Consider the following 23041-nt stretch of genomic DNA (forward strand, 5'->3'; position numbering starts at 1 on the left):
GCTATACAGTGCTAGTTATTTTTCTATACTAGTCTTTTTCCGACCCAACAGCAATGAGAAGACAAATCTTGAAATCTGACCATAGATAAGGGGGGCATCCAGGATGGGAGGGGATTAGGAAATAGTGATGGACTATGGGTGCTTTGGTGGTGGGAGAATGAGTGACATGACCTGAGGGGAGAAATCTATCAATAGATTGTCCAAAAATTAGGAACTATGTGAGGAAAAGGTACATTTAAAAATAAACAAAAACATAAAAAAAAAAATCAGTGAGTTTGGCTCCTACAACTCTGACTAGTTATATATTGTGTCTTTGCATTATAATTTCATCATCACTCTACTTACTGTTCTTAAAAATCTCTAGATGGCAGGATATTTTGGTTGTTGAAGTCTTCAGGTTCTTTTTTCAGCTGTCAGTTGTTGAAGCACATCAAAATTGCCCGAAAGGTTTGTCCTTGTTTTCAATAGACTTTTAACAAAGCATGACTGAGCTAATGATACATTTGTGGTTTTTTTCCCCAAAATAGTTTTGTTCTAAGGGAATTTAGATGATCTCATACTCCCAACTTCACCCAGTTCCCTATACTGTTGCAGTAGGTGAAACCAGTTCATCTACTTTCTAGGTAAGAGAAACTTAGTAAGGATTTTTTTTTTTTTAAGTCCATTTCACTACTCTAGTAGAGAGAGGTGACACCCAGCCACTTTCCAGCTAGGTGTGTCCTTCACATTAAACACAAGTGCTTGCTTCAGAAGGCCACGTGGTGCTTTCTGTTATTGGCTTAATGTATTCCAAATAGCCATCTGCTTTGGGTTTTTTATTTTGGTTGCAGTAGATATTTTTCTGTTATTTGTATGTAGTTGGGGCCTGAAATGGTTTTGCTATTTGGGCTATAAAATCGTAAATAAAATTCTCTTTAAAAATATGTTTGGAGTAAAACAGTGGAATTTTAGTTTCTCTGGAAGTCTAAGATGTGTGATATTGCTTTAGTGACTGAGTAACCATGTTCTTAGAATGTTAAGACTAGAAATTACCCTGGCAGTTAATGTAGGCCCATTTTCAAGTAAAGAAACTAAAGCCTAGAGATGCTAAGTGAGTGCCTAACGGCCACTTACAGAGCTAGTAAATCTAGAATCCCAGTTTACCAGTTGATAGTTTAGGGCTCTTTCCACCACACTTTGCTGTTAATGAAAAAAATAAAGAGGTATGTGGAGAGCTAATGACAAATACCCCAGCATGGGTTTTTCTGAGTATAGTTCTGAAACTTGCCTTTTTAGTATTTCATTCTTAAAAGTTGTTGCAATTATTATGGAGTCTTGAAATGCTAGCTGTGATAAATTATTGAGCAGCTACCACTTATGTAACACACCCATATCATTCAGACTTCCTAACAATTTCTCAAAGTATAGGTTGTGTTGACCCCTTTTACAGGATAGAAAGTTAAGGTTCAGAGAAACTAAATTATTCCAGTGACATCTGTGGATAAATGGAGGATTTTATTTGTTAATCTAACCTATGATTAACTAGGTTAGATTTCAAAGTTTTGTCTACTAATAGTAACTCTGCTAGTACATTTTGGCCCTCCTTGGTGGCTCAGCGGGTTAACGTGCAGCACTGCAAGTGAGCCTCAGTGTTTCAGTGCAAGTTGGATCCCTGGCCCTGGAAGTGACCCACATGGTGCAGCAGACTTCTCCTGTCTTGCCTTCCTCTCCCCTCAGCAGTGTACTTTGTCGATCTGCCTGTTCTACTCCCCAGTTTGTCTCTGGTGAATCCTCTCACTGCCCCTGCACCTCTGGCCTGTACCCCAGAATTCTGTATAAATAAACAAATCTTAAAAAAAGATTTGTTTATTTATGCATACAAGAGTTGGGGTACAGGCCAGAGATGGGGGGGTGGTTAGAAGATTCACCAGAAACAGAGTGGGGGTCAGAGCAGGCAGATCTACCAAAACCCACTGCTGAGGGGAGCAGCGGGAAGACAGGTGGTCTGCTGCACCCTGTGGGCCACACCCTGGCTAGGCATCGAACTCGTGCTGCAGTGGCTGCAGATAGCTTCAAAGTGCTGCGTCTTCAAAGTGCGCCAGCAGGGAGGGCCCTTTGCTAGTCCTTTCTAAGATCATTTTGGTTGAGACACTTTCAGAAACTGGACCTATGAGTTTGTGGTCTGTTATGCCCTCAATAGTAGCACAGTGACATTGGTGTGAGCAGGCAATGCTCTACTTGAATATGAAATTGCTTCCTGTATTTCAGAAATGTTGATGTAAAATACTTTTTTTTTTTTAAAGATTTATTTATTTATTCATACAGAACTGGGGTACAGGCCAGAGATGCGGAGGGTGAGAGGATTCACCAGAGCGGGAGCAGAACAGGCAGATCTACGAAGTACACTGCTGAGGGGAGCAGTGGGCGGGTCAGGAGAGGTCTGCCTCACCATGTGGTCGCCTCCGGGGCAGGCGGGAAACGAACTCATGCTGAAGTGGCTTTAGTTTCTTAGTGCAGTGCTTTAACCCGCTGCGCCACCAGGGAGGGCCCGATGTAAAATACTTTTAAAAGCTTTATACTCCATGTGTGACATGTCTTTTTACCTGATACCTGAGTGTCAGGTGAAAAAAGGCAAAACCATGGGTATTTTATCTGTGGGGTTTTTTTTTGTTTTGTTTTGTTTTAAGGTTTATTTATTTTTATGCATATAGAACTGGGGTACAGACCAGAGGTGCGGGGGTGAGAGGATTCCCCAGAGACAGAGTGTGGAACAGAACAGGTAGATCAATGAAGCACATTGCTGAGGGGGAGCAGCAGGTAGTCAGGAGAGGTCTGCTGCACCCTGTGGGTCAGCTCCCTGGCCAGGGATTGAACTTGTACTGCAGTGGCTGTGGAGAGCTTCATGGTGCTGCACTTTAACTCGTTGCATGTCCTTTACTACAGACATGTGTGATTTCCCTGCCAGCGTGGTTTCTGCTTTTTTTCTTTAAGGCATACTGGGCATTATTTGTTCTGACTAAATCTTATTAACTAGAGTGGTCATCTAGACTGTTGTCTTTTCCTTTCTTCCTACTGCTATAAGATGTTGGCTCTGTTAACTCTACTTACTCTTTCTGGCACTGCTCATTTGTCCTGATGACCATTCCCCTTGACAGTGACTTTGGTCTCTCTGCCTGTGTGTTTTGTTTTGTTTTTAAAGATTTATCTTATTTATGCATACAAGAGCAGGGGTGCAGGCCAGAGGTGGGGTAGCTGAGAGGATTCACCAAAGATAGGGTGGGGAGCAGAACTGGCAGACTGAAATATACTGCTGAGGGTTCCAGTAGGGAGACAAATCTCCTGCGTGACTTTTTCAGGTTATGAGTTCATTGTTTTTGTTTAAAAGATTTTGATGGATCCTCTTACTGCCTCTGCACCTCTCCTGCATACAGACGTGGGGTACAGGCCAGAGGTGCAGAGGCAGTAAGAGGATCCATCAGAAACAGTGGGGAGCAGAACAGGTAGACTGACAGAGTACACTGCTGAGGGGAGCAATGGGGAGACAGGCAAGGACTGCTATGCTGTGTAGGTCACCTGCGTGGCTGGGGATCAACCCTGAAGCACTGTGGCTAGCTTCCTAGTGCTGCCCTTTCACCCACTGCGCCACCAAGGAGGGCCCCCATTATTCCTTCTTACCTGCAGTGTCGGATTCATGTGACTTCATCTTACTGAATGTGTTTTGAAGCCAGAACACTTTCATATTGTATCATTTAGGCTTATCAAATATAGAAAATAGACTGATGTATATATTTTCATATCGCTTCCAGTGATGTCATAAGTGGATTTGCAATGTGACCACTGTGGAAAATGGATTGTCTCTTGAGCTTGGAATTCCTGTGTAGGACAAAATTGGTGTTATAATTACCTCTCCTGAGGTGTTTTTTTTTTTTTTAAAGATTTATTTATTTTATTCATACAGAACTGGGGTACAGGCCAGAGATGCGGAGGGTGAGAGAATTCACCAGGGACAGAGTGGGGAACAGAACAGGCAGATCAAGAAGTACACTGCTGAGCAAAGCAGCGGGCGGTCAGGAGAGGTCTGCCGCGCCATGTGGTCACCTCCGGGGCAGGCGGGGATCAAACTCATGTGGAAGTGGCTTGAGCTTCTTAGTACAGTGCTTTAATCCGCTGGCGCCACCAGGGAGGGCCTATCCTGAGTTTTTAAAGGCCTATATGCATGTCGGGGCTTTATACAACATGCTTTTTTTTTTTTATTGGTATCACATATAATTAATTAAAAATCTTGATGCTCCATGACTACAGGATCACAGCCCTCTTTAGAGTTACCAAGAGAGAATGAGAAGCACTGGGCATTTGCTCTGACTAAATATTACTAATTAGATCTATGCTGGGCTGCTTTTTACTTAAGATAAGTAAAATGGATGTATAGCCTTAATTTTTAATAGAATTTATTTTTATTAAACAGCGCCTGGAGAAGTTTCTCAAGAAGAACAGTCATTATTGTGTGAAGGTAATTTTCCATGTTATGACTCTTTGAACATCTAAGTGAAAACGTTATGATGTGTAAAAATAGGGTGTGTGTGTAAGATACTGTTTTATACATGTGTACTATATCTCAATTTCTTGTCTAGGTTCACATTCAGCTGTTAGCATGGAACTTTCAGAGCCTGTTGGTAAGAAAATTTCTGACCATATTAATACAGTAATATGAAACTTTGAAGAAATAAGGTGCCATTGTAGGTGTGATGATTATTGTAACGCCTGTGTTTAAAACAGACAGTCCGTACAACTAGGATTTAGAAAGAAGACTGACTGGACATCAGTGTTACCAAGATAAATTTAGCATCTATAAAGAATTAAATGGAGAGATGCTGATGTAAGCTTAAACAGTTGCACTTGTCCCATTTACCTTGTGAAAATTTTCCTTCCTTTTTGTAACTTTATTACTCATATTTCCATGTGATTAGTAAATGCTGCCAAAATTTTATACATAACTTGTGAAGAAAAAGAAAAGACCTCAAAGCTTTCATACTTTTCCTGTATTCTGATTTTAAACTTTCCCTATTTTTACCTCTGCCAGGGCAGCTTGACCCTGGAACAACTGGGCTGCTAGCAATGTTAGATCTCCTGTTCATCTTGTTTGTCCTGATGAAAGTGAAGCTCCATTCAAATAGCAATCTTGGGTAGTCTGTGGGTCAGCTCTGATAACAGCAGGGAAAAGCTACACTGCTTTTGTTTAAAAAAGATTTTTTACTAAAATGTCACTAGATGTTAGGAAATGGCAGGCTATCTGCAAAGATCCATTTATGTGAGTGGAGAATGTGTTTTAAATACAGATTATAAATATTTTTCAAAATAATAAATTACAGTGTCTTGTTTCAGTAGAAAATGGAGAGACAGAAATGTCTCCAGAAGAATCATGGGAGCACAAAGACGAAATCAGTGAAGCAGAGCCGGGAGGCAGTTCCTCGGGAGATGGGAGGCCTCCAGAGGAAGGTGCCCAGGAAGTGATGGAGGAGGAGGAGGAAATACCAAAACCTAAATCTGTGGTTGCACCACCAGGTGCTCCTAAAAAAGAACATGTAAATGTAGTGTTCATCGGGCATGTAGGTAAGCCGTGCTCTTAGCCCTGACACGAAACCCCAACATTGTGTGTCCATCAGACATAGGGCATCGCCTGTAGCTCCTGGAGATGTTTAGTGAGATTGACCTGAGTTCATCTAAAACGTCTTGACTTCTAATTTGCTTGATATTTTTAGCTGGCAAAAATTGCAAACACTTTAATCTTGAAAGAAGGGCAGATTAACAGTTTTGTTATGGCATGAAAACTAAGGAAATAAGCTTCAGTATATTTGTATGTAACTAATACTCTACAAATGTGCCTACTCTGTGTGTGTGAATTAATTTGTCAATTTTATGGGGTTAACTTTAGAAGGTTTACATTAGTGTAATGTGAGAAATAGTAATTTGGAGTAACTTCTAGGTGTTTATCAGATTGCTGGTTTAGTATAAAATACAAAGCAAGACCAACTTTAATTTAGTCAGATATTCTCTTACTATCTGCTTTATTCCCAGAATTGTGGGGAGAAAATAAAATTATGTGCTCTCTTGCCTTCCACTGAATATGCTATACTGTTTTACCTGTATAGTAGGAAGAATTCGGTTAAAATATGTGAAGGCTACCTATATTTGCTGAAAGTAAAAGAAAGTCTAAGTGCAGTTCACAACTCTGTAGCTACTTTTCTTCTCTCAGGCCCCCTTGGCTCATTTATTTTCTTGGGGCCTTTTTCCCTGAACATCAGAGAGCAATGTGGTAAAAAATTACTTTTATCAGTTATTCTATATCACTGTTGAGCTGCAGAGAATCTTAGCTTTATTTTATAAGGTAGAAGGTAACTAAACAGGGCCCTCATTTCTGTTACTTTTGCAAGACTTGAATGTTTACACTATAGTACCTTTAAGTGTGTTTCTATTGCTTTTTTACATCTGGTTTTGCCTGTTGTTTATATTGTTACTTTTAGATGCTGGCAAGTCTACAATTGGAGGACAGATAATGTAAGTTTATTTTTTATTAAATAACAACTAATGTGATTGAATCTCAACATTGTAAACATTCATACAAAGTTATAAAACAGGCCTTTCAAGTTAGAAATTATAAAAAGATGGCATTAACTATAGGGGATGGCTGATGTTAAGTAATTTTTGCAATGGAATTGTATTCTTTAGGCCTTCCCGGTTAATATCACCGTAAAGAGTCATGGAACAAAAATAAATGCTTTAGGTTTTTGTTTTTATTTTAAGAAAAGAATATAGAGCCCTAGATGATAGGATACCTTAGTCTGATTTAAGTACACTTTTATTAGGAATGAAAACCTCTTGTGTCTGGTGCATGGAGAAAACTGAGTTTTCCTCACTCGTTAACTTCTTGAATTTTGTGGATTTAGTCAAAGATTGGTATAACCTTATTGACATACTAAGAAAATTTTTACCATATCTGAGAGGCTATCTAGGTATGAAAACCCCAAGTTGGCCTTAGTTGATGTATTCTAGTATTATAAACTTTTTAATTAAAAGGTTCTGACTTTAATACCTTCTAAATTAGAATCATTTCGTTAAATTGTGTCATCAGAGGACCTAGAGGGCATGTCGTGGTCTTATTTTGTGATGTTAGTTGGTAATCTTGCCGATTACTTTTCAAACAGAATTGGTGAGATCCTTAACTAAAATTCTTTGGATGGAAGTGGAAACTTATTTGCTATTGTGTTTTTGTAGAATACACTTTTTGTTTATGGGCTGCAAGTTTCATTGGCATTTCACGGGAATTCTACCTATTCTCAAAAGATTAGAAGCATGTGGTAGAGATCAAAATGAGGAATCAGTGGACTCTGATTTGGATTGAGTCAAAAGAAACAGGCACTACTAGGGAATTACTTTAACATTATAATCTCACTTTGACAGTAACTTAAAACTATTAAAAATTGAAGTGTAGTAAAATGACTTAATTCGCTGGACAACACTGTTGGAATTAATTTGCTTAAAACATTTTATCCTAAAATATTAGCTTTATAGAAAGATTGCAAAAACAGAGTTCCTGTATAACTTTCATTCAGCCTATTCTAATGTTAAATGTCTCTATATAAAACCACATGTAATTATAAAATTAAAAAGCTAACATTAACATTGTGTAGATATGTTTAAACTAGTCTTGTTTGAATTTCATGAGTTTTTCCACCAATGAAAGTTCTAGAGGTCCACTTAGCGTCCACATTGTATTTAGTTATCTCTCAGTCTCCTCCAATCTTGTCTTTTTCTTTTGTGAAGTTTGTGATTTGATGGACGCTATTTATTTCACTTACGGGTGAATTTAGGTTTGACTGTTTTTAATAGGTTGAGTTTATGCATTTTGAGCAAGAATATTACAGAATGTTGTGCTCTTCTCAGAGCATCTTCTTGGTGTACATGATGTCAGTATCATTATGTTTCACTTATTACTGGTGATAGTAGCCATGATTATTTGGTTAAGGTGCTGTCTCTAAGAATTCTTCGCTATAAAATTACATATACCCCCACCTTTAAGGGAACTAGCTTTCCTATGGAAACTCTATGATGTTAGCATGGAGATCTTTACTTAAAAATAGCTGTTCTCTGGAGTTGAAATTGCTCTCAAGAGCTGTAACATTTTCCTTATTTTATTTTTAGGTTTTCCTATGAGCAATTTGTGAATGAGTGTTTATTTTTAAACATTTTCAGGTATTTGACTGGAATGGTTGACAAAAGGACACTTGAGAAATACGAAAGAGAAGCTAAAGAAAAAAACAGAGAAACTTGGTAAATTCTTAAGCTACTAAATTACATTTTAGAAAAGACTGTCCCTTTTATACTTTTGTAGTCTTCTAAAATACAAGTCTTGAGGTCTAACATGGTGTCATGCCATAACAAAGGGAATTTTCTCTTCACCTCAGAAAGCCAGTTGGAATGACTTCATAATTCACATAAAGAAAATTGGGGGCCTCCCTAGTGGTGCAAGGGGTTAAATTGCAGCAGTATGAAGCTATTGCAGCACTGTAGCATGAGTTCAATCCCCGGCCAGGGAGCTGACCCACCCAGCCCAGCAGACCTCACCTGCTGCTCCGCTCAGGAGTATATTTAAGTATATTTGCTCATTCTACTTCTCACTTGGTCTGTGGTGAATCCATTCACTCCCTGCACCTATGGCCTACACCCCAGTTCTTGTATGCATATATAAATAAACCCAGTTCTTGTATGCATATATAAAAAAAAAAAAACAGTGAAATATAAAGAAACTTATTTAACATTCACATTGGCGCTATGCAGCATTTCTATGTTGTCCACTTATTTTCATAAACGTTTACTCATAGAATAAGTACTTAACTATGGACATGTCTAAAAGCTCCAAGTGCTTAAATCCAGCAATACAAAACATTCATACCCTGATCATGATTTAAATTCTGTGTGATGGGCATAAACTGGATGTTGTACCAGCTTTAATGATAGCAGACTACCTTAAAGCTCATGTTCTTATCAATATTGTTTTTAAATTATTTCAGGTACCTGTCTTGGGCATTAGACACAAATCAGGAAGAACGAGACAAAGGTAAAACAGTAGAAGTGGGTCGTGCCTATTTTGAAACCGAAAAGAAGCATTTCACAATTCTAGATGCACCTGGCCATAAGAGTTTTGTTCCGAATATGATTGGTGGTGCTTCTCAAGCTGATCTGGCTGTACTGGTAAGAAAAGATATTTCCAATTCACCCTTGTAATTGTTAGAGCTGTCACATTTTAAATATTTGAATTTGAATTTAGGATGTGAACTATTAGTAAACATAGTCACAATTTTTACTGTTGTCCCACTCGCCTGTAAAGAGATACTCAGGGTTTGATTTACTTAGGACGTGTTTCAGGTTTTCTCTATCTTTCTGCTATTAACTGTGTCAGACCTTAGCATCCAGTAAGCAATCTGTTTTCTTTAGGACTTCACTCATTTTATTATTGGAGGTGTCAGTGTACTTGCACTAAACATGTTTGGACTGAAAATATACAGACCTACTAGTGTTTTGAAAGATTGAGAATCAAAGAAACATTTGCTGAATTTTAAATCATTTATTTAGATACTGTCTGTGACAGTCAAAAACCATGTATACTGTTCTCACTTGCTTCTGTTACAAAAGCTTGTGATTAAACTGAAAAATGTTTTACCTGCTGGAAGGCTGTATACCCGGATAGGTAAGAGCACACTTTCATTTTTTGGGATAGGTTATCTCTGCCAGGAAGGGGGAGTTTGAGACTGGGTTTGAGAAAGGAGGACAGACAAGAGAACATGCAATGTTGGCAAAGACGGCAGGTGTCAAACACTTAATTGTGTTGATCAATAAGATGGACGATCCAACTGTGAATTGGAGCAATGAGAGGTAAGTTTTATCTTTACTTTTTTTTTCAGTAGACTTGTTAGTGGAATAAATGATGCTTTTGTTACTATGTGTATTTTTTAAACCTTAATTTGTTTAATGATGATTCAGTTCAGTTGCTTTACATTGTAATTAATTATAAATGTTCATAGATACGAAGAATGTAAAGAAAAACTTGTGCCATTTTTGAAAAAAGTTGGCTTCAATCCCAAAAAGGACATTCACTTTATGCCCTGCTCAGGCCTGACGGGAGCAAACCTTAAAGAGCAGTCAGACTTCTGTCCCTGGTACAGGTAAATAACCTTCTTACCCTTAAAAAAAGTGTTTATCTTAATAGTGACTGTAAACTCGGCATTAAAAATAGCAGGACCTTTGCCCATTTTAAAAATTGGGTTGTCTTTTTTGAGTTGTAAGAATGCTTTATATACTGGATAACAGTCCCTTATCAAATACGAAATGTGCAAGTATTTCCTTCTATTCATAGTTGTTGAGGCTCCTTAAAATACAAAAGGCCATAATTTGATGAAATCCAGTCTAAGTTTTTTTCTATTGATTGTGTTTCTGGCATTTATTTGGGATAACATGGCCTAGTCCAATCACAAAAAGTTAAGTGACTTTTATTTTCTACTAAGCATGTTAGAGTCTTAGCTCTCAATTTTAGGTACATTTAAGTGTGCATTTAATTTGGCATTAATATTTTAGTAAGGTAAAGTCTTGATTGCTATAGCTTTGTCAGTTTTCAAATCTTGTGAGATGTAAGTTCGATTTTCTTGGTTGGTCCCCCACCTCTTTTACCCCAGCGTTGTTTGGCTGTTCAGGGTCCCTTAAAATTCTATCTAACATTAGGATCATTTTCTCCATTTTTGTGAATAAGGCAGTTGGGGTATTAATAGAGATTGCATTGGATCTACAGTCAATTTGGGATACATTGGTATTTGAGAAACATCTCCTAATCTATATACTGTAGCTTGAAAGGGGAAATTTTATTGTGTCCTAATTTCCAAACTGGAAAGCCTATAAAAATTAAGTAAAGCACAGTCATTTTATTACAATGTGTGGGCTATTTGCTATAAAATCCTTTTCTAAGACAGTGAATTTATAAGGAAATAAAGGTCCATTATAGTATAATTTTCATTTTTTAGTTTTCTGTGGAATAGAAGTAAACAAGATTAATAAATTGATGGGACTGTTACCTGTGTAGAATGAAAATACTGTTATGGCTACAGTTTTTTGTAGTTATGTCACTTAATGTTTTGATATTTATGTTGACTCTTTAATATTGTTATATTCTTAGTGGATTACCATTTATTCCATATCTGGATAATTTGCCAAACTTCAATAGATCAGTTGATGGACCAATCAGGCTTCCAATTGTGGATAAGTACAAGGTATGCAAATTGTCTAAGAAACTGGGTTTATGGGCGGTGAAATACTGCTTTTGTTTCAAATTATACAAACAACTTTAGTAACAACAACTTAGAGGTCACTTTATTAATGGCTATCTTACTTGGTGGCATAGACCTACTTTTTTCATCCAATAGTTTATTTCACCTGTTTCCCAGTGAGTGAGAGAAACTCATACAAGTGAAACTGCTCAACTCAAAGAATTTGAGCATTTGACAGATACTGATAAATATTTAATACTAACTGTACTGCCACCAGCAGTCTGTAAGTGCTGATCTGTAAAAAAGCTTCAGTAGTTTTAACTTCATTTTGAACTTGATTTTAAAATTTTGCAGTACTGGTATGTAGTCTTTGGTTTCCATTAAATAATTCTTTCATTAATGCCATGCTAAAATATTTGAACACACTGTTTTTTGAATTATATATAGGAAGAAACAGGCTTAGGTGAAAAAGTCCTGAATTTGAACAAATCTGTGCTGTCACCTGTACCATATTTTTTACCCAAGTATTAGGCATATTTAGTTTCATAATTGTACTTATGCTTATGACACAACCATTACCTAGTGTTACCTAGCCTGTGTTAAGATAAATGCTTTAGTGAGCATTCTTGTACTTGAGCTAATGGTTTTCCTTTATGCACACAACCTGCATGGTTCCACTTTGGGTTGCTGAACTACTATAAAGTAGTAATACAAATATGAGACTTGTTTTTTTTTTTATTTTAAACTTAATCAGGACATGGGCACTGTGGTCCTGGGAAAGCTGGAATCGGGATCTATCTGTAAAGGCCAGCAGCTTGTGATGATGCCAAACAAGGTAAGAATTAGTAGTGTGCTACCCATTTAGACTTTCTTCATGAAAATACTAGCAAGGAACCAGCAAGGATTTTTCAAGAGCTTGGATTTCTATGAGAAGAAACTTAACATTAAAAAAATCCAGGATTAATGTGAAGTACCAAATTTTAAAAGGAGCACCTCCCTGGTGGCCAAGAGGTTAAGTCACAGAAGTATTACCTCTATGGCCTGAGTTCCATCTCTGAACAGGGAGGAGGTGACTCACACGGTAGCAGAACTCTCCTGAAGTTCCTGTTGCTCCCCTCACCACTGGTGAATCCTCTCACCGCCCCTACCCTGCAACTCCGACCTTTACCCTAGTTCCTACATGTATAAATAAATCTTTTAAAAAAAAAACGAAAGCATAAGTTGGTGCTATAATTGTTAGGTGACAAATGGGAAGGGATCTTTATTAGAATTGTGTTTAAATTAAAATACGCATTAGAGAGCTTCAACTCTGTAATTTTACAGACAAGTAATTAGAATCTGGAATGGTTAGGTGATTTGTGTTTGTCAATACAAGAAATTAGTGAGCCTGGGGTGAGAACTCAGGTTTCCTTCTTTTTTTTTTTTGCATGTATTTTTGTTGGATCCTATAAATAGATCTTTTCTTTACTCTTTTTACCTTACTATAATTTTCTCATCACTGAGGAGGGTTTTATTAAAAATGATGTGTGCTAAACCTCTGTGAATTATACCTTTGTGTTATTTTTGACTGCTCAGCTGCTGATATGGGCAGATGACACATTACTAGGAAACTGTTTGGGCTTCTTAAGAAAAAGACCTGACTCATCAGAAACTTCGAACATATTTTGCTAGATGAGCCCAGTGAATTTAAAATAATACCCATTATCAGTGTAGTGTTTAGGTGTAATTGGTACCTAACAAATTATATTTTGTGGTAGGTCATTAACAGTTGAATGAAGATAATGGTCAGTTTGAATCCTTGGTTCAGTTGTTTTCTGTAGAGCAGTCACAAGTGCCTGTCACTCATGGAGAAGGAAAGAGCAGGTGTTGGTTGTTGCCAGAGCTGAGGGGAGAGAAATGGAGAGTGAATCTTAATCAGTACTGGGCTTCCGAGGCTGGGGGGGCAGCTGGGACTAGAGCACGGTGATGGCTGTGTGCACTACAAGCACACGCTGCTAGCACACGGTGCCAAAGCTTGAGAAGTGAATTTCAGGTTACGAGTCCTTTAATAGAAAGAAAGGAGCAATTTACTGAACATGTAGACATGGTGAGGGGCTCTCCCTATAGGCACGGCAGGTACACGTCACTGGTTACAAGCCAAGTGGCTGTTTCCTCTGAAGCTGCAGTATTCTGCCAATCATGTAGATGCAGCATACCCATAGTTAGGTAAGTAAACCTTAAACAGTGAACTAAAATGGGTAAACAACCCATGGGAGAAGATTACTGCAGACCATAAAATCTGGTAAGACCAAAATGTGAAGAATAATTCAACACAGACCTATACAAATGATATATACAGATGGCCACAAGCACATGAAAAGATATCAAGCCTTAAAAGATACATTGGAAGAGATAATCACTAGGAAAATGCATATCAAAACCAGGGAGATGACACATCAAAACCGTAAGGATGACTACTAACAAAAAACAGGTAATACAAAAGTTAGTGGGATACGGTGAATTGGCTTTGCTTAGGGCAGATAAAGACAGAACCTCAAAAAATTAAACAGGATAATCTAATGACCCAGCAGTTCTACTTGGGTTGGGTATATACTTAAGAGTTGAAAAGTCTTTGAGATGTTTTTATGCCCATGTCATAGCAACACTATTCACAACAGCCAAGAGGTGAAAGCAACCTGGCTGTCCTGAAGATGAGTGGATGAATACATCGATGAATCCTGAGGAAATTATGCTGATAAGCAGTTACAGGACAGATTCCAACAGATCCCACTTACTTGTGGTATAGCCTAGTCAAATTCCTGGAGATAGCAGTGGCCCTAGGGTTGGTGAAAGGAGAATAGGGAGTTTGTTTAATGGATAGTTGCAGTTTGTGAGGTGAATACAGCATTTTGAACATTGCTTTTCCCTACAGTATGAATGTATTTGATTCTACCCAACTGACATTTGAAAATGGCTAAGACAAAAAAAAATTGTGTTCAAATTCGGCTGCAATATTAAGTTTTTTAATGAGCAAAATTATAAATTATGACTTACTTGAAATTGTCCTGTGGTGCCTGTGGCGCAGATAAATATGTAAACTTAGCTAGGTTGGTGACTTGTAAACTCTTGGTTCTTAAGAGTCCTTGGCAGTCTGATTCACTCCTCTACCCGAAAAAGAAGCCATGTAGAAGTACCAGAAACTATCAGTGTGTGATGAAATGTCTGAATATTGTCCTGATAGTTACAAAATCAGTGGTTTTGAGTTTGTGTACAGAAATAGAAAAATGGAGATGATTAAACTTGCATCTATTTCATGCGAGGTAGCTTTTCATCCTGTTTTTGTGGCCCATTTCTGAGGTTATCTGGTACGTGAGTATAACCCTAAAGGTAATGTTACTGGAATATGTCAAAACACACCATAGACTTGGGTCAGTCCTGTCTGAACTACACCGGGTACCTCCGACAAGATGGCACTGTGACTACAGCTGCAGATACCCTCTATAGGTGCTACCCCTCCTCCTTACCAATTCTCAGGTTTTTTTATTTATTATGCCTACAGAACTGGGGTACAGGCCAGAAGTGTAGGGACAGTGAGAGGATTCACCAAGGACAGAGTGGGGAGCAGACAGGCAGATGGACGAAGTACACTGCTGAGGGGAGCAGCGGGCGGGTCAGGAGAGGCCTGCCGCGCCATGTGGTTCAGCTCCCAGGCCGGGGATCAAACTCCCACTGAAGCTGCTGTGTCTTACTTGCAGTGCTGCACTTTTAAACCCATTACACCAGTACTTGTTTGGTTTGTATATGGTAGAATGTCAGTTTCTACCCCCTTGTCCCAGTGCCATAAACACTTTGACAAAAGCTTGGCTTCAGTTCTTGGACTGAATTTCAACAGAAAGGTATCACTAAGGCATAAGCTGCCTTTGGGGAAAGAAAACCAGTTATGGGAGGTGGGGGGCAGTAAATAACTAGAGCTTAGTAAGTGATTGTAGAATTCTAATATGGAATAGATGCTAGACTCTTACCTTTTATCTACTTGAAGAGTGCTTGGTTTTCTGGTTATTTTAATTATCTGACTTATCCCCAGGGGCAGGAATGGAAAAACCTGTGGGTATTAGCTTTAAACAATATACCCCATCAATATATTTCATACAAAACTATTGTGTGAAATATATGAAAAATACACCATAGTGATATTTAATACAGTCACCGTATTGCACAACCATCACCACTGTCTACTTCCAGAACAATTTATGACCAAGAGGAAACTGCATCTACTGTAGTCGGTTTGCTCTTTAAACCTAAGTATTCAAATAACTTTGGAGAGATACACTCTTCAGGTATTTGAGGATTGCTAAGTAATGAAAATTAAGTCTATCAAATCTTGGTGTTCCATAACAAAGTTATATCTGTAAAATCCAAATGTTAACTTTAATGCTTTAATTAGAAAAAGTAAAAAAGATGCATTCATACTATTTTTTAAAGATTTACTTTATGTGTACAAGAGCTGGGGGCGGAGTGGGAGGAAAGGATTCACTAGTGGCAGTGTGGGAAGCAGAACAGGCAAACTGACTGAAATACATGGCTGAGGGGAGCAGTAGGCCAGTCAGGAGAGGCCTGCTGAGCCATGTGGGTCAGCTCCTTGGCCGGGGATCAGTCTTGCAGTGCAGTGGCTACAGATAGCTTGATGGTGCTGAAGCTTAACTCCTTGCACCACCAGGGAAGTGCCCTATGCTGAATTGTATTTAAAAATTATAAGGTAGTAGTTAAAAGATGACCAAGCCTAGCTGATAATTCTCGGATGTGATTTTCATTAAGTTCATATCATACAAATGTGGCTTGCCAAGTCTTCACCAGTGAACAGTTGCGGTCATATTATGTTTTGTAATGTAGTGTGAGAAAACCTCCAATCTTGGTTTCTTTTTAAGCACAATGTGGAAGTCCTTGGAATCCTTTCTGATGATGTAGAAACTGATTCTGTAGCTCCAGGTGAAAATCTCAAAATCAGACTGAAAGGAATTGAAGAGGAAGAGATTCTTCCAGGATTCATACTTTGTGATCCTAATAATCTTTGTCATTCGGGACGCACATTTGATGCACAGGTAAACCAGTTACAGTAGTTGTAAGTCAGAATTTCAAGTTATTTTGTTCTGACTATTGGTAACATGCCATTGTATGTCCAAGGGAAACTGAAACAACAAATACTTTAGTGCACACACGGGTCTTCAATGTTTTAAGTTCTTACTGGGAAGGCAGTGTTCCTTTACAAGTTCCTTTTAATTTTTTATTTCCTGTTGATCTGTATACACACATGCATCTATGTATATATACATTATATATATGTACACACATTATTTATATATATATATAATTTCACTCAAAATGTCTTTAAGTAGAGCACAGCTGCCTTGAAAATCATGGTTTGTCTTGTTTATTTACAGTAAAGCATGTACTTTTTCCATGTTCTAAGCAAACTGATCTCTCCAGAATGACAGTAAAGAACTGGTGTAGGACACAGAACTTTTGAGTTCTTAGACAAAGGATTTCCACTGACCAAGTTAGAATATGATGGATCCATGGTTGTTTACTCTTAGTGAACCTTAGCTATGGACAAATGGATAAAAGTATCATAAGTTTACATCTAGAAAGATATCAAATAGTACCATGTAGGCTGATGATTAACACAACTCCCTGGAGTACAGCGGAAAGGCTTTCCAGAGAGAAAGTACTTTTAAAGTTTGACTGAATGTTGGGGAAGGAAATCATAGTTCATGTTCAAAAACCAGGTAACTTTACCTATGACTTCTAACACAAAAATAAGTTGATACACTAAGATGATGACTTACATATTCTTTTACCATTTGGCACTTCAGAGCGTTTGATTCTTTTTACCCCAGGGATAAAGCTATGAATTTTTTGTTTGACAGATAGTGATTATAGAGCACAAATCCATCATCTGCCCGGGTTATAATGCGGTGCTTCATATTCATACCTGTATTGAGGAAGTCGAAATAACAGTGAGTTTTAAGATAATTGGGGTTTTGTTTGGGGACTATTTTATCTTGATAAAATCTGATAGCAATAGTGATACTCTTACTTGAATTTCTGTTCTTAAAGGTTCTCTCACTTGACATTTTTCTGATCATCTACCCTTTCTTCTTGGGCAGGCCTTAATCTGCTTGGTAGACAAAAAATCAGGAGAAAAAAGTAAGACTCGGCCCCGTTTCGTGAAACAAGATCAAGTATGCATTGCACGTTTAAGAACAGCGGGAACCATCTGCCTTGAGACCTTTAAGGACTTCCCTCAGATGGGTCGGTTTACCTTAAGGGATGAGGGTAAGCTCTAAACTAACAGTATGCCCACTCTGCTAAACTAACAGTATGCCCACTCTGCATTAGCTTTGGTGTTGATCTTCATCACTTAAATATAGCACACATATGTGCCGTAATATGCTCAGATGGCAATGTTTTGAACTGAACAGCACACAGAACTGACCCTGCATTTTAGCATTAATGTTCTAGATCAGATACTAAGGGTGTGAATTTTTGTGTCTCTAAGTTGAGGCCTTTGCGAACCGTTTGTTTACTAAGTAAGACTTCTCTATGAATCCTTCGTACGTGTATGCCTGAAGCCTATCTTGAAGAGCTTAATCCTTGCAGCAAGTTTTTCCCGTGCAAGTCTCCCATCTAGCCATCATTTTTTGTAGTCAAAAGAAAACATCTTAAAACTAGATATGACAAATACTGGCTGCCATTTGATGGGGTGGGAGGAACAAATGGGTACCTAGATTGACCATGTTTTGAACGCCTAGGTTTTCAGGTGTCGGTGTTATGTTCTTTTGCCTACCTCTTGGGCAGTCAGTACCTTTGTGACTCTCCTGTCCGGGAGCCTTGTAGTCTTCAGTACCATGAAAACAAAATGACATTCATTGTACATTTATCTGGATAGTTGCGAGTATTTTAAGGCTGGAAAACTTACATAGAATTTTACAATTTCGTCGAAATCCTTCATGTTCCAATTCTATTCAGAAAAAAAAAAAAAGGCATCTGCTGAATGTCAGGAACTGTGCTAGGTAAGCAGTGGGAATACAATGGTGCGTACAGCATCCGCACTTAGTTTAAAATTCTTCTTAGTGATAGTGAAGTGACTGGGTTTTTTTCCACTATCACTTGTTAGCAGAGAATGTTACCATTTTAGCTAGTAAAATCAAGTAGACACAAGTAAAGAAATCAGTTTGGATTCTGCGCCCCAGAATCATTTGTGAGAGTAGCCTAGTTTTTAGATGTTTCAAGGCTCCTGGTGGGTTTTGTAGCTTCTAATAGGACTGGGATCCCTTCTTAATAGTTATGAGGCGATTTACATAGCATGTAATTGATACAGAGTGTATGATTTAATTAATTTTAGTATGTTTACAAAGTGCTATTTTAGAATATTAGAGCATCTAAACAGAAACCCTTAACCTGGGGACTGTCATCACCCATGCCTATCTCCAGTCCAAGCAGCCACCCAGGTGTACCCTATTTGTGTGTGGACATGCCACATAAGTAAGATAAATAGGATCTGTGGCCTTTAGTGTCTGGATTGTTTCACCTAGCATTTCTGAGGCTCAACAGTGTCATTGATGGCAATTAAATCCATGAATTGTGATTCCTTTTTATTGTCAAATACTATTCTACAGAGTTATGGATAACTGCACATTTTACTTACGTTTTTGAAATTAGGAAAGTGTATGTCTTCTTTTTAGTTCCCTGCAAAAAAGACCTACTTATTAAGGCTACCTCATCAGCAACCATGCCTTTGGTGGTAGAGCAGTTAATCTGTAATTTGCATTGTAAGACATATTATTTAAAATAAGCTTTAGTAAGCCTTGCTTTCCTGTTAACTACTGAAAAGGTTTCTTTAAAAAATTTCATTTCTAGGTAAGACCATTGCAATTGGAAAAGTTCTGAAACTGGTTCCAGAGAAAGACTAAGATTTTCTTGATGACCCTGCACAATACTGTGAGGAAAATTGACTGCAAAAGCCTACTTCACACCGCCTTCTCTTATTTTCTGCCCATTGACAAAACCTCTCCCCATATTTTGCAAAAATTCACAGCAAAAAGTCCACATTATGTCAGCTTTCTCATATTGAGAGCTCTGCTATGCCACTGTTGAATTTTTCCCGAGATTTTTTTTCTGCCTTCCACCTTCACACCCTGCTTCCTTGGACAGATTTGGCAATAGCTTTATAAGTGATGTGGACATAATTGCCTACAATAATGAAAACCTACAGAAATTTTATTTTCATTTTCCCCTTAGACATACTTAGACTCTCTGCCCCTACCCCCAGGCAGATCATTCTGAGTGTGCGAGTGTGTTGTGTGTGCACATGTTTCAAAAACAACTACCATGTTAATAAAATATTCGATTTGAAACCCTTTTCGGTATTTGAATTGCTTTTGAATAATGTTTTTTATCTGGATGTAACGTTGTTGCATTAGCTTTTTAACTTTACCAAGTAATTGAATACATTTTATTACTTGGACTTTTCTAAACTCTCCCTGTCCACTACTTTAAATGAGGCATTTACAAACAATGTTCAAGTTTGTATTAAAGGAAAGTAGTTTTGACCTGTTCTTTTGATGGTTAATGCATACATACAGTTAATACCTTGATGCAACTGCGACACTGCTTTATTAGGTCTATCAGTTATTTTATGCCAATTTATATTCAAACATGATTCTTAAATACAGTTGGTTTGAAGTAAAAGAACAGCAAAATGTCTTACAAAGTAAAGATAATGAAATTAGACCCCTACAAAAAATTTCATTGACTTGTTAAATTAGTGGAATTTACAACAAAGAAAGCATGTTGAGATGTGGCAAACACACCTTTAGTATTTATAAGAGCTGCATGCATCTAGTATGAAAAGCTTATCAATTGCAAGTGCCAGTTCTACAAATTACTCAGTTTACTATTTGTATCAGTAATTTTAAAGGTTGGAAGACCACTGCTGGTGAAGCTAAAGCTCACCCAGCTATTAAGTGAACATATATTTTAGAAACATCAGAATCTGCACAGACTAAAGTTTAACAGTGATAAGTAGAATCAAGCACAGTGTACATTTTCATTAGTTGAAATTGACTTTTCTTGTGTAAAGTTGAAATTGGCTAAACTATGATTTGGATGAACCACAAAGCATTGTGGTGGTTTTTAGATTGTCAACTGATATTCTGCTACAACTATCATAACTCTGAAATTCTAATGAGATGAGAATAAATGGGAACTGAGAGAATTTCTGGGTTGATAATAGAAAGCTTCCTTATTGGGTGTTGCCATTTATCCAAGACTGGGGTTCTCTCAGATTGTGGTTTATCTCAAAATAAGATTATTTTGTAAATGTATGACAATTCCTTTCTCTATAGTCTTCTTGCTCAGAAAAGAAAAGCCTAGTCAGACTGCTTCCAGTAACAAAACAAAAAATGTAGTCCTATTTTCTTACTATAGAATCCCATTTGTTTCACAAATGAGGCCACATCTTATGGACAAACCAAAGTTACTGTCCTGTAGCTTCCTATGACTATACTCGTGACTATTAAATTGCATGCAACTTAAATTTTATTAAGTCTGTAATCTCTGGGCTTTTATTTTTCTGGGAAATAGAGGAGCTCTGACTAGTACTCAGTAACGTTTTGTGTTTCTAAGTTAATAAAAATACTAGAAATTGCTTGGATTTTATTGAGTCCTTAAAAGCTCAAGAGTCTTGAAATTATTTCCAAAGATCTCCATTTTCAGGTTGAACATATTTTAAAAATTGGCTATGTTTGCTATTAAAATATTTCACTTTGAGAATATTATGTGCACGTTGCCAAGACTCTTAAACCACATGGCTATCAATTGTGAAGGGCCTACTTCATTAGGGGAGGGAAAGGTAACCTACAAATGTAATTGTAAAATTAAAATTTCACTGGCTTCTTGCACTTCTGTGGAAATAGACTAAAAGACATCTCATTGATAAATTAACCAACACTGTTTTGGGCTTTGAAATTCCTTGGGATGTATTCTCAGTCAAGGGGGTGTATTTTAAACTCAATTAGATGTACTGGCTAGCTAATTTGGACAAAGAAATTAACATACCCGACCTGAAATGGCAGTGCATAGAGATGTTAGATCTTTAAAGATCAATAGATCACTATGCTGTCATTTTGTCATCTTCAAAGGGCAAGTGTATGTGGTAAATGCAAAATATGGCAATTGGGTTCATATTTAGAATCTATGTCCAAAGCATTTTTCCCCTCTACTTTTAGCAGATGTTAGGTTCAGAATTTTCTTTGCATCTTTTCACATTGGTTATATATATTAAAGAATATATAGTCATATATTCTTTCTATAATTTTCATGCTTAGTTTTTTAAATTAATGAACTGAATTTAAAGGAAGTGAAATAATTGCCAGTTTTAGTGTGGGTGAGGGGATATTTCCTGTTTTTAATTGCAAAACAAAATGATCCAGTGAAAGTCTATGTAAAATCAAACCAAAAGAGATGGATGTAAGCTGTATTACCATGAAGTGACAAATAGTGTTCTTGATGAATCAAGCCTATGTATATGTCTTTGTTTTGAATTGAAAGTCTCAAAATATGTAATAACAATGTGAAAGTTTTGTATAAGTTCACTGTAACAAGAGGAAATTCATAATTACCTGTTCCCATAAACTTTAAGAACTGCTTTTACAATGTGGGATGGACTTTGAATATGATGCAAGCAAGCCATTACTGGTATCCTCTCAACTGAAGTTGCAGATATTTTGAGTTTTTCAACAAGATGCAGTTTTGCAACCCAAGAAAAAGGTGACCCCATGGGCAAAAATGACCCCATGCTGAACTTGAAAAAAAAAACCTACCATCCTCCCTGGCAATCTTCAGGAACACTAGTCACGACTAATTCCTCATGTCCTTTGATGGCTGTTCCACATGACAGCACTCTAGAACCTTTCCTCATTGGCATGGACTTCCTTATGGACTGCTGCTTCATGGATGATAGCTTCATTGCTTTGGGTAGAGAATTAAGGTAGTCAAGAAACAGATCAAGTTTTTATAATAGCTTTTAACATATGGCTACCTTCAACCTTGAAGCCCTTTCTGAAAATCTATAGCTTTGATTGTAGAATGGCTAATTATCATATCCAGTGTTGGCCTACTTTATCAGAATAAACTGTGCCATTAATCCTCTCACAGACATATGTTAGGTAGATAGCAATCAACAGGATTTGGGGACAATTTTCTGTCTCCAAATAATATGGCTCTTATGTCTTCCAGCTAATTTTTTCAGTGATGCCAGTAGATGCCATCTCATACATTCATGATCTTGTTTCTTTAGAGACCTTGCCATGGCAACAACTTACTAAATGTAATTATATATGTACAACTTGAAAAGACATTAAGTTTAAATTTAGCAGTTAGTTGGTTATATTAGATTTCATAATAAGAGGAACAGAAGTGTTTATTTTCCTGTAAGTAGTTCAGTGGACTCCTTCTGAACCAATTTACTGCCTGAATTTAGACTGGGTGGATTTGGTTCCACTTGTGATGGTTTTGGCTATAGAATAGTGTTGATTTTCAATACCTTAGAACATACTGTGTCTTCCCTTCAATAAATACACTTCACATACCTCTAATCCTATGCTTCCTTGAAACAGTAATACGCTAGCCAAACTGTTTACTAAGGAATGTTGTAAGGGCCTGGATATGTAGGAATGGAGATTAAACCTTCATATTCTCCAACATAAGGGAAA

At 37.5% G+C, this 23041-nt stretch overlaps 1 protein-coding gene across 2 annotated transcripts; it reads left to right on the forward strand.

The window, feature by feature from the left end:
* The first annotated feature begins 4450 nt into the window (after window positions 1–4450).
* Window positions 4451–21777, forward strand: GSPT1 (G1 to S phase transition 1). 2 transcript variants are annotated; one of them, XM_004692120.2, is made up of 14 exons: window positions 4451–4489; window positions 4611–4652; window positions 5362–5589; window positions 6501–6534; window positions 8230–8307; window positions 9048–9228; window positions 9755–9909; window positions 10059–10199; window positions 11201–11294; window positions 12046–12126; window positions 16196–16369; window positions 17195–17284; window positions 17435–17603; window positions 19188–21777. In XM_004692120.2, exons 2-14 carry the CDS (start codon window positions 4631–4633, stop codon window positions 19238–19240), a joined length of 1500 nt encoding a protein of 499 aa, XP_004692177.1. In that variant the 5' UTR covers window positions 4451–4489; window positions 4611–4630; the 3' UTR covers window positions 19241–21777. The 2 variants fall into 2 exon arrangements, with proteins under 2 accessions (XP_004692177.1, XP_004692178.1); XM_004692121.2 differs by having other exon boundaries at window positions 4453–4489; window positions 5365–5589.
* The last annotated feature ends 1264 nt before the right edge of the window (window positions 21778–23041 follow it).

This window comes from Condylura cristata, unplaced genomic scaffold, assembly GCF_000260355.1.
Source record: "Condylura cristata isolate star-nosed mole 26May11 unplaced genomic scaffold, ConCri1.0 scaffold00032, whole genome shotgun sequence".
Taxonomy (NCBI): Eukaryota; Metazoa; Chordata; class Mammalia; order Eulipotyphla; family Talpidae; genus Condylura; species Condylura cristata.

What these genes read in the sequence shown, in the direction of transcription:
- GSPT1 (XM_004692120.2), top strand. Translation starts at nt 4,631, where the DNA reads ATGGAACTTTCAGAGCCTGTTG. An exon ending in GGAACTTTCAGAGCCTGTTG is followed by an intron (nt 4,653 to 5,361) that starts GTAAGAAAATTT and finishes GTCTTGTTTCAG; the next exon opens with TAGAAAATGGAGAGACAGAA. An exon ending in AGTGTTCATCGGGCATGTAG is followed by an intron (nt 5,590 to 6,500) that starts GTAAGCCGTGCT and finishes TGTTACTTTTAG; the next exon opens with ATGCTGGCAAGTCTACAATT.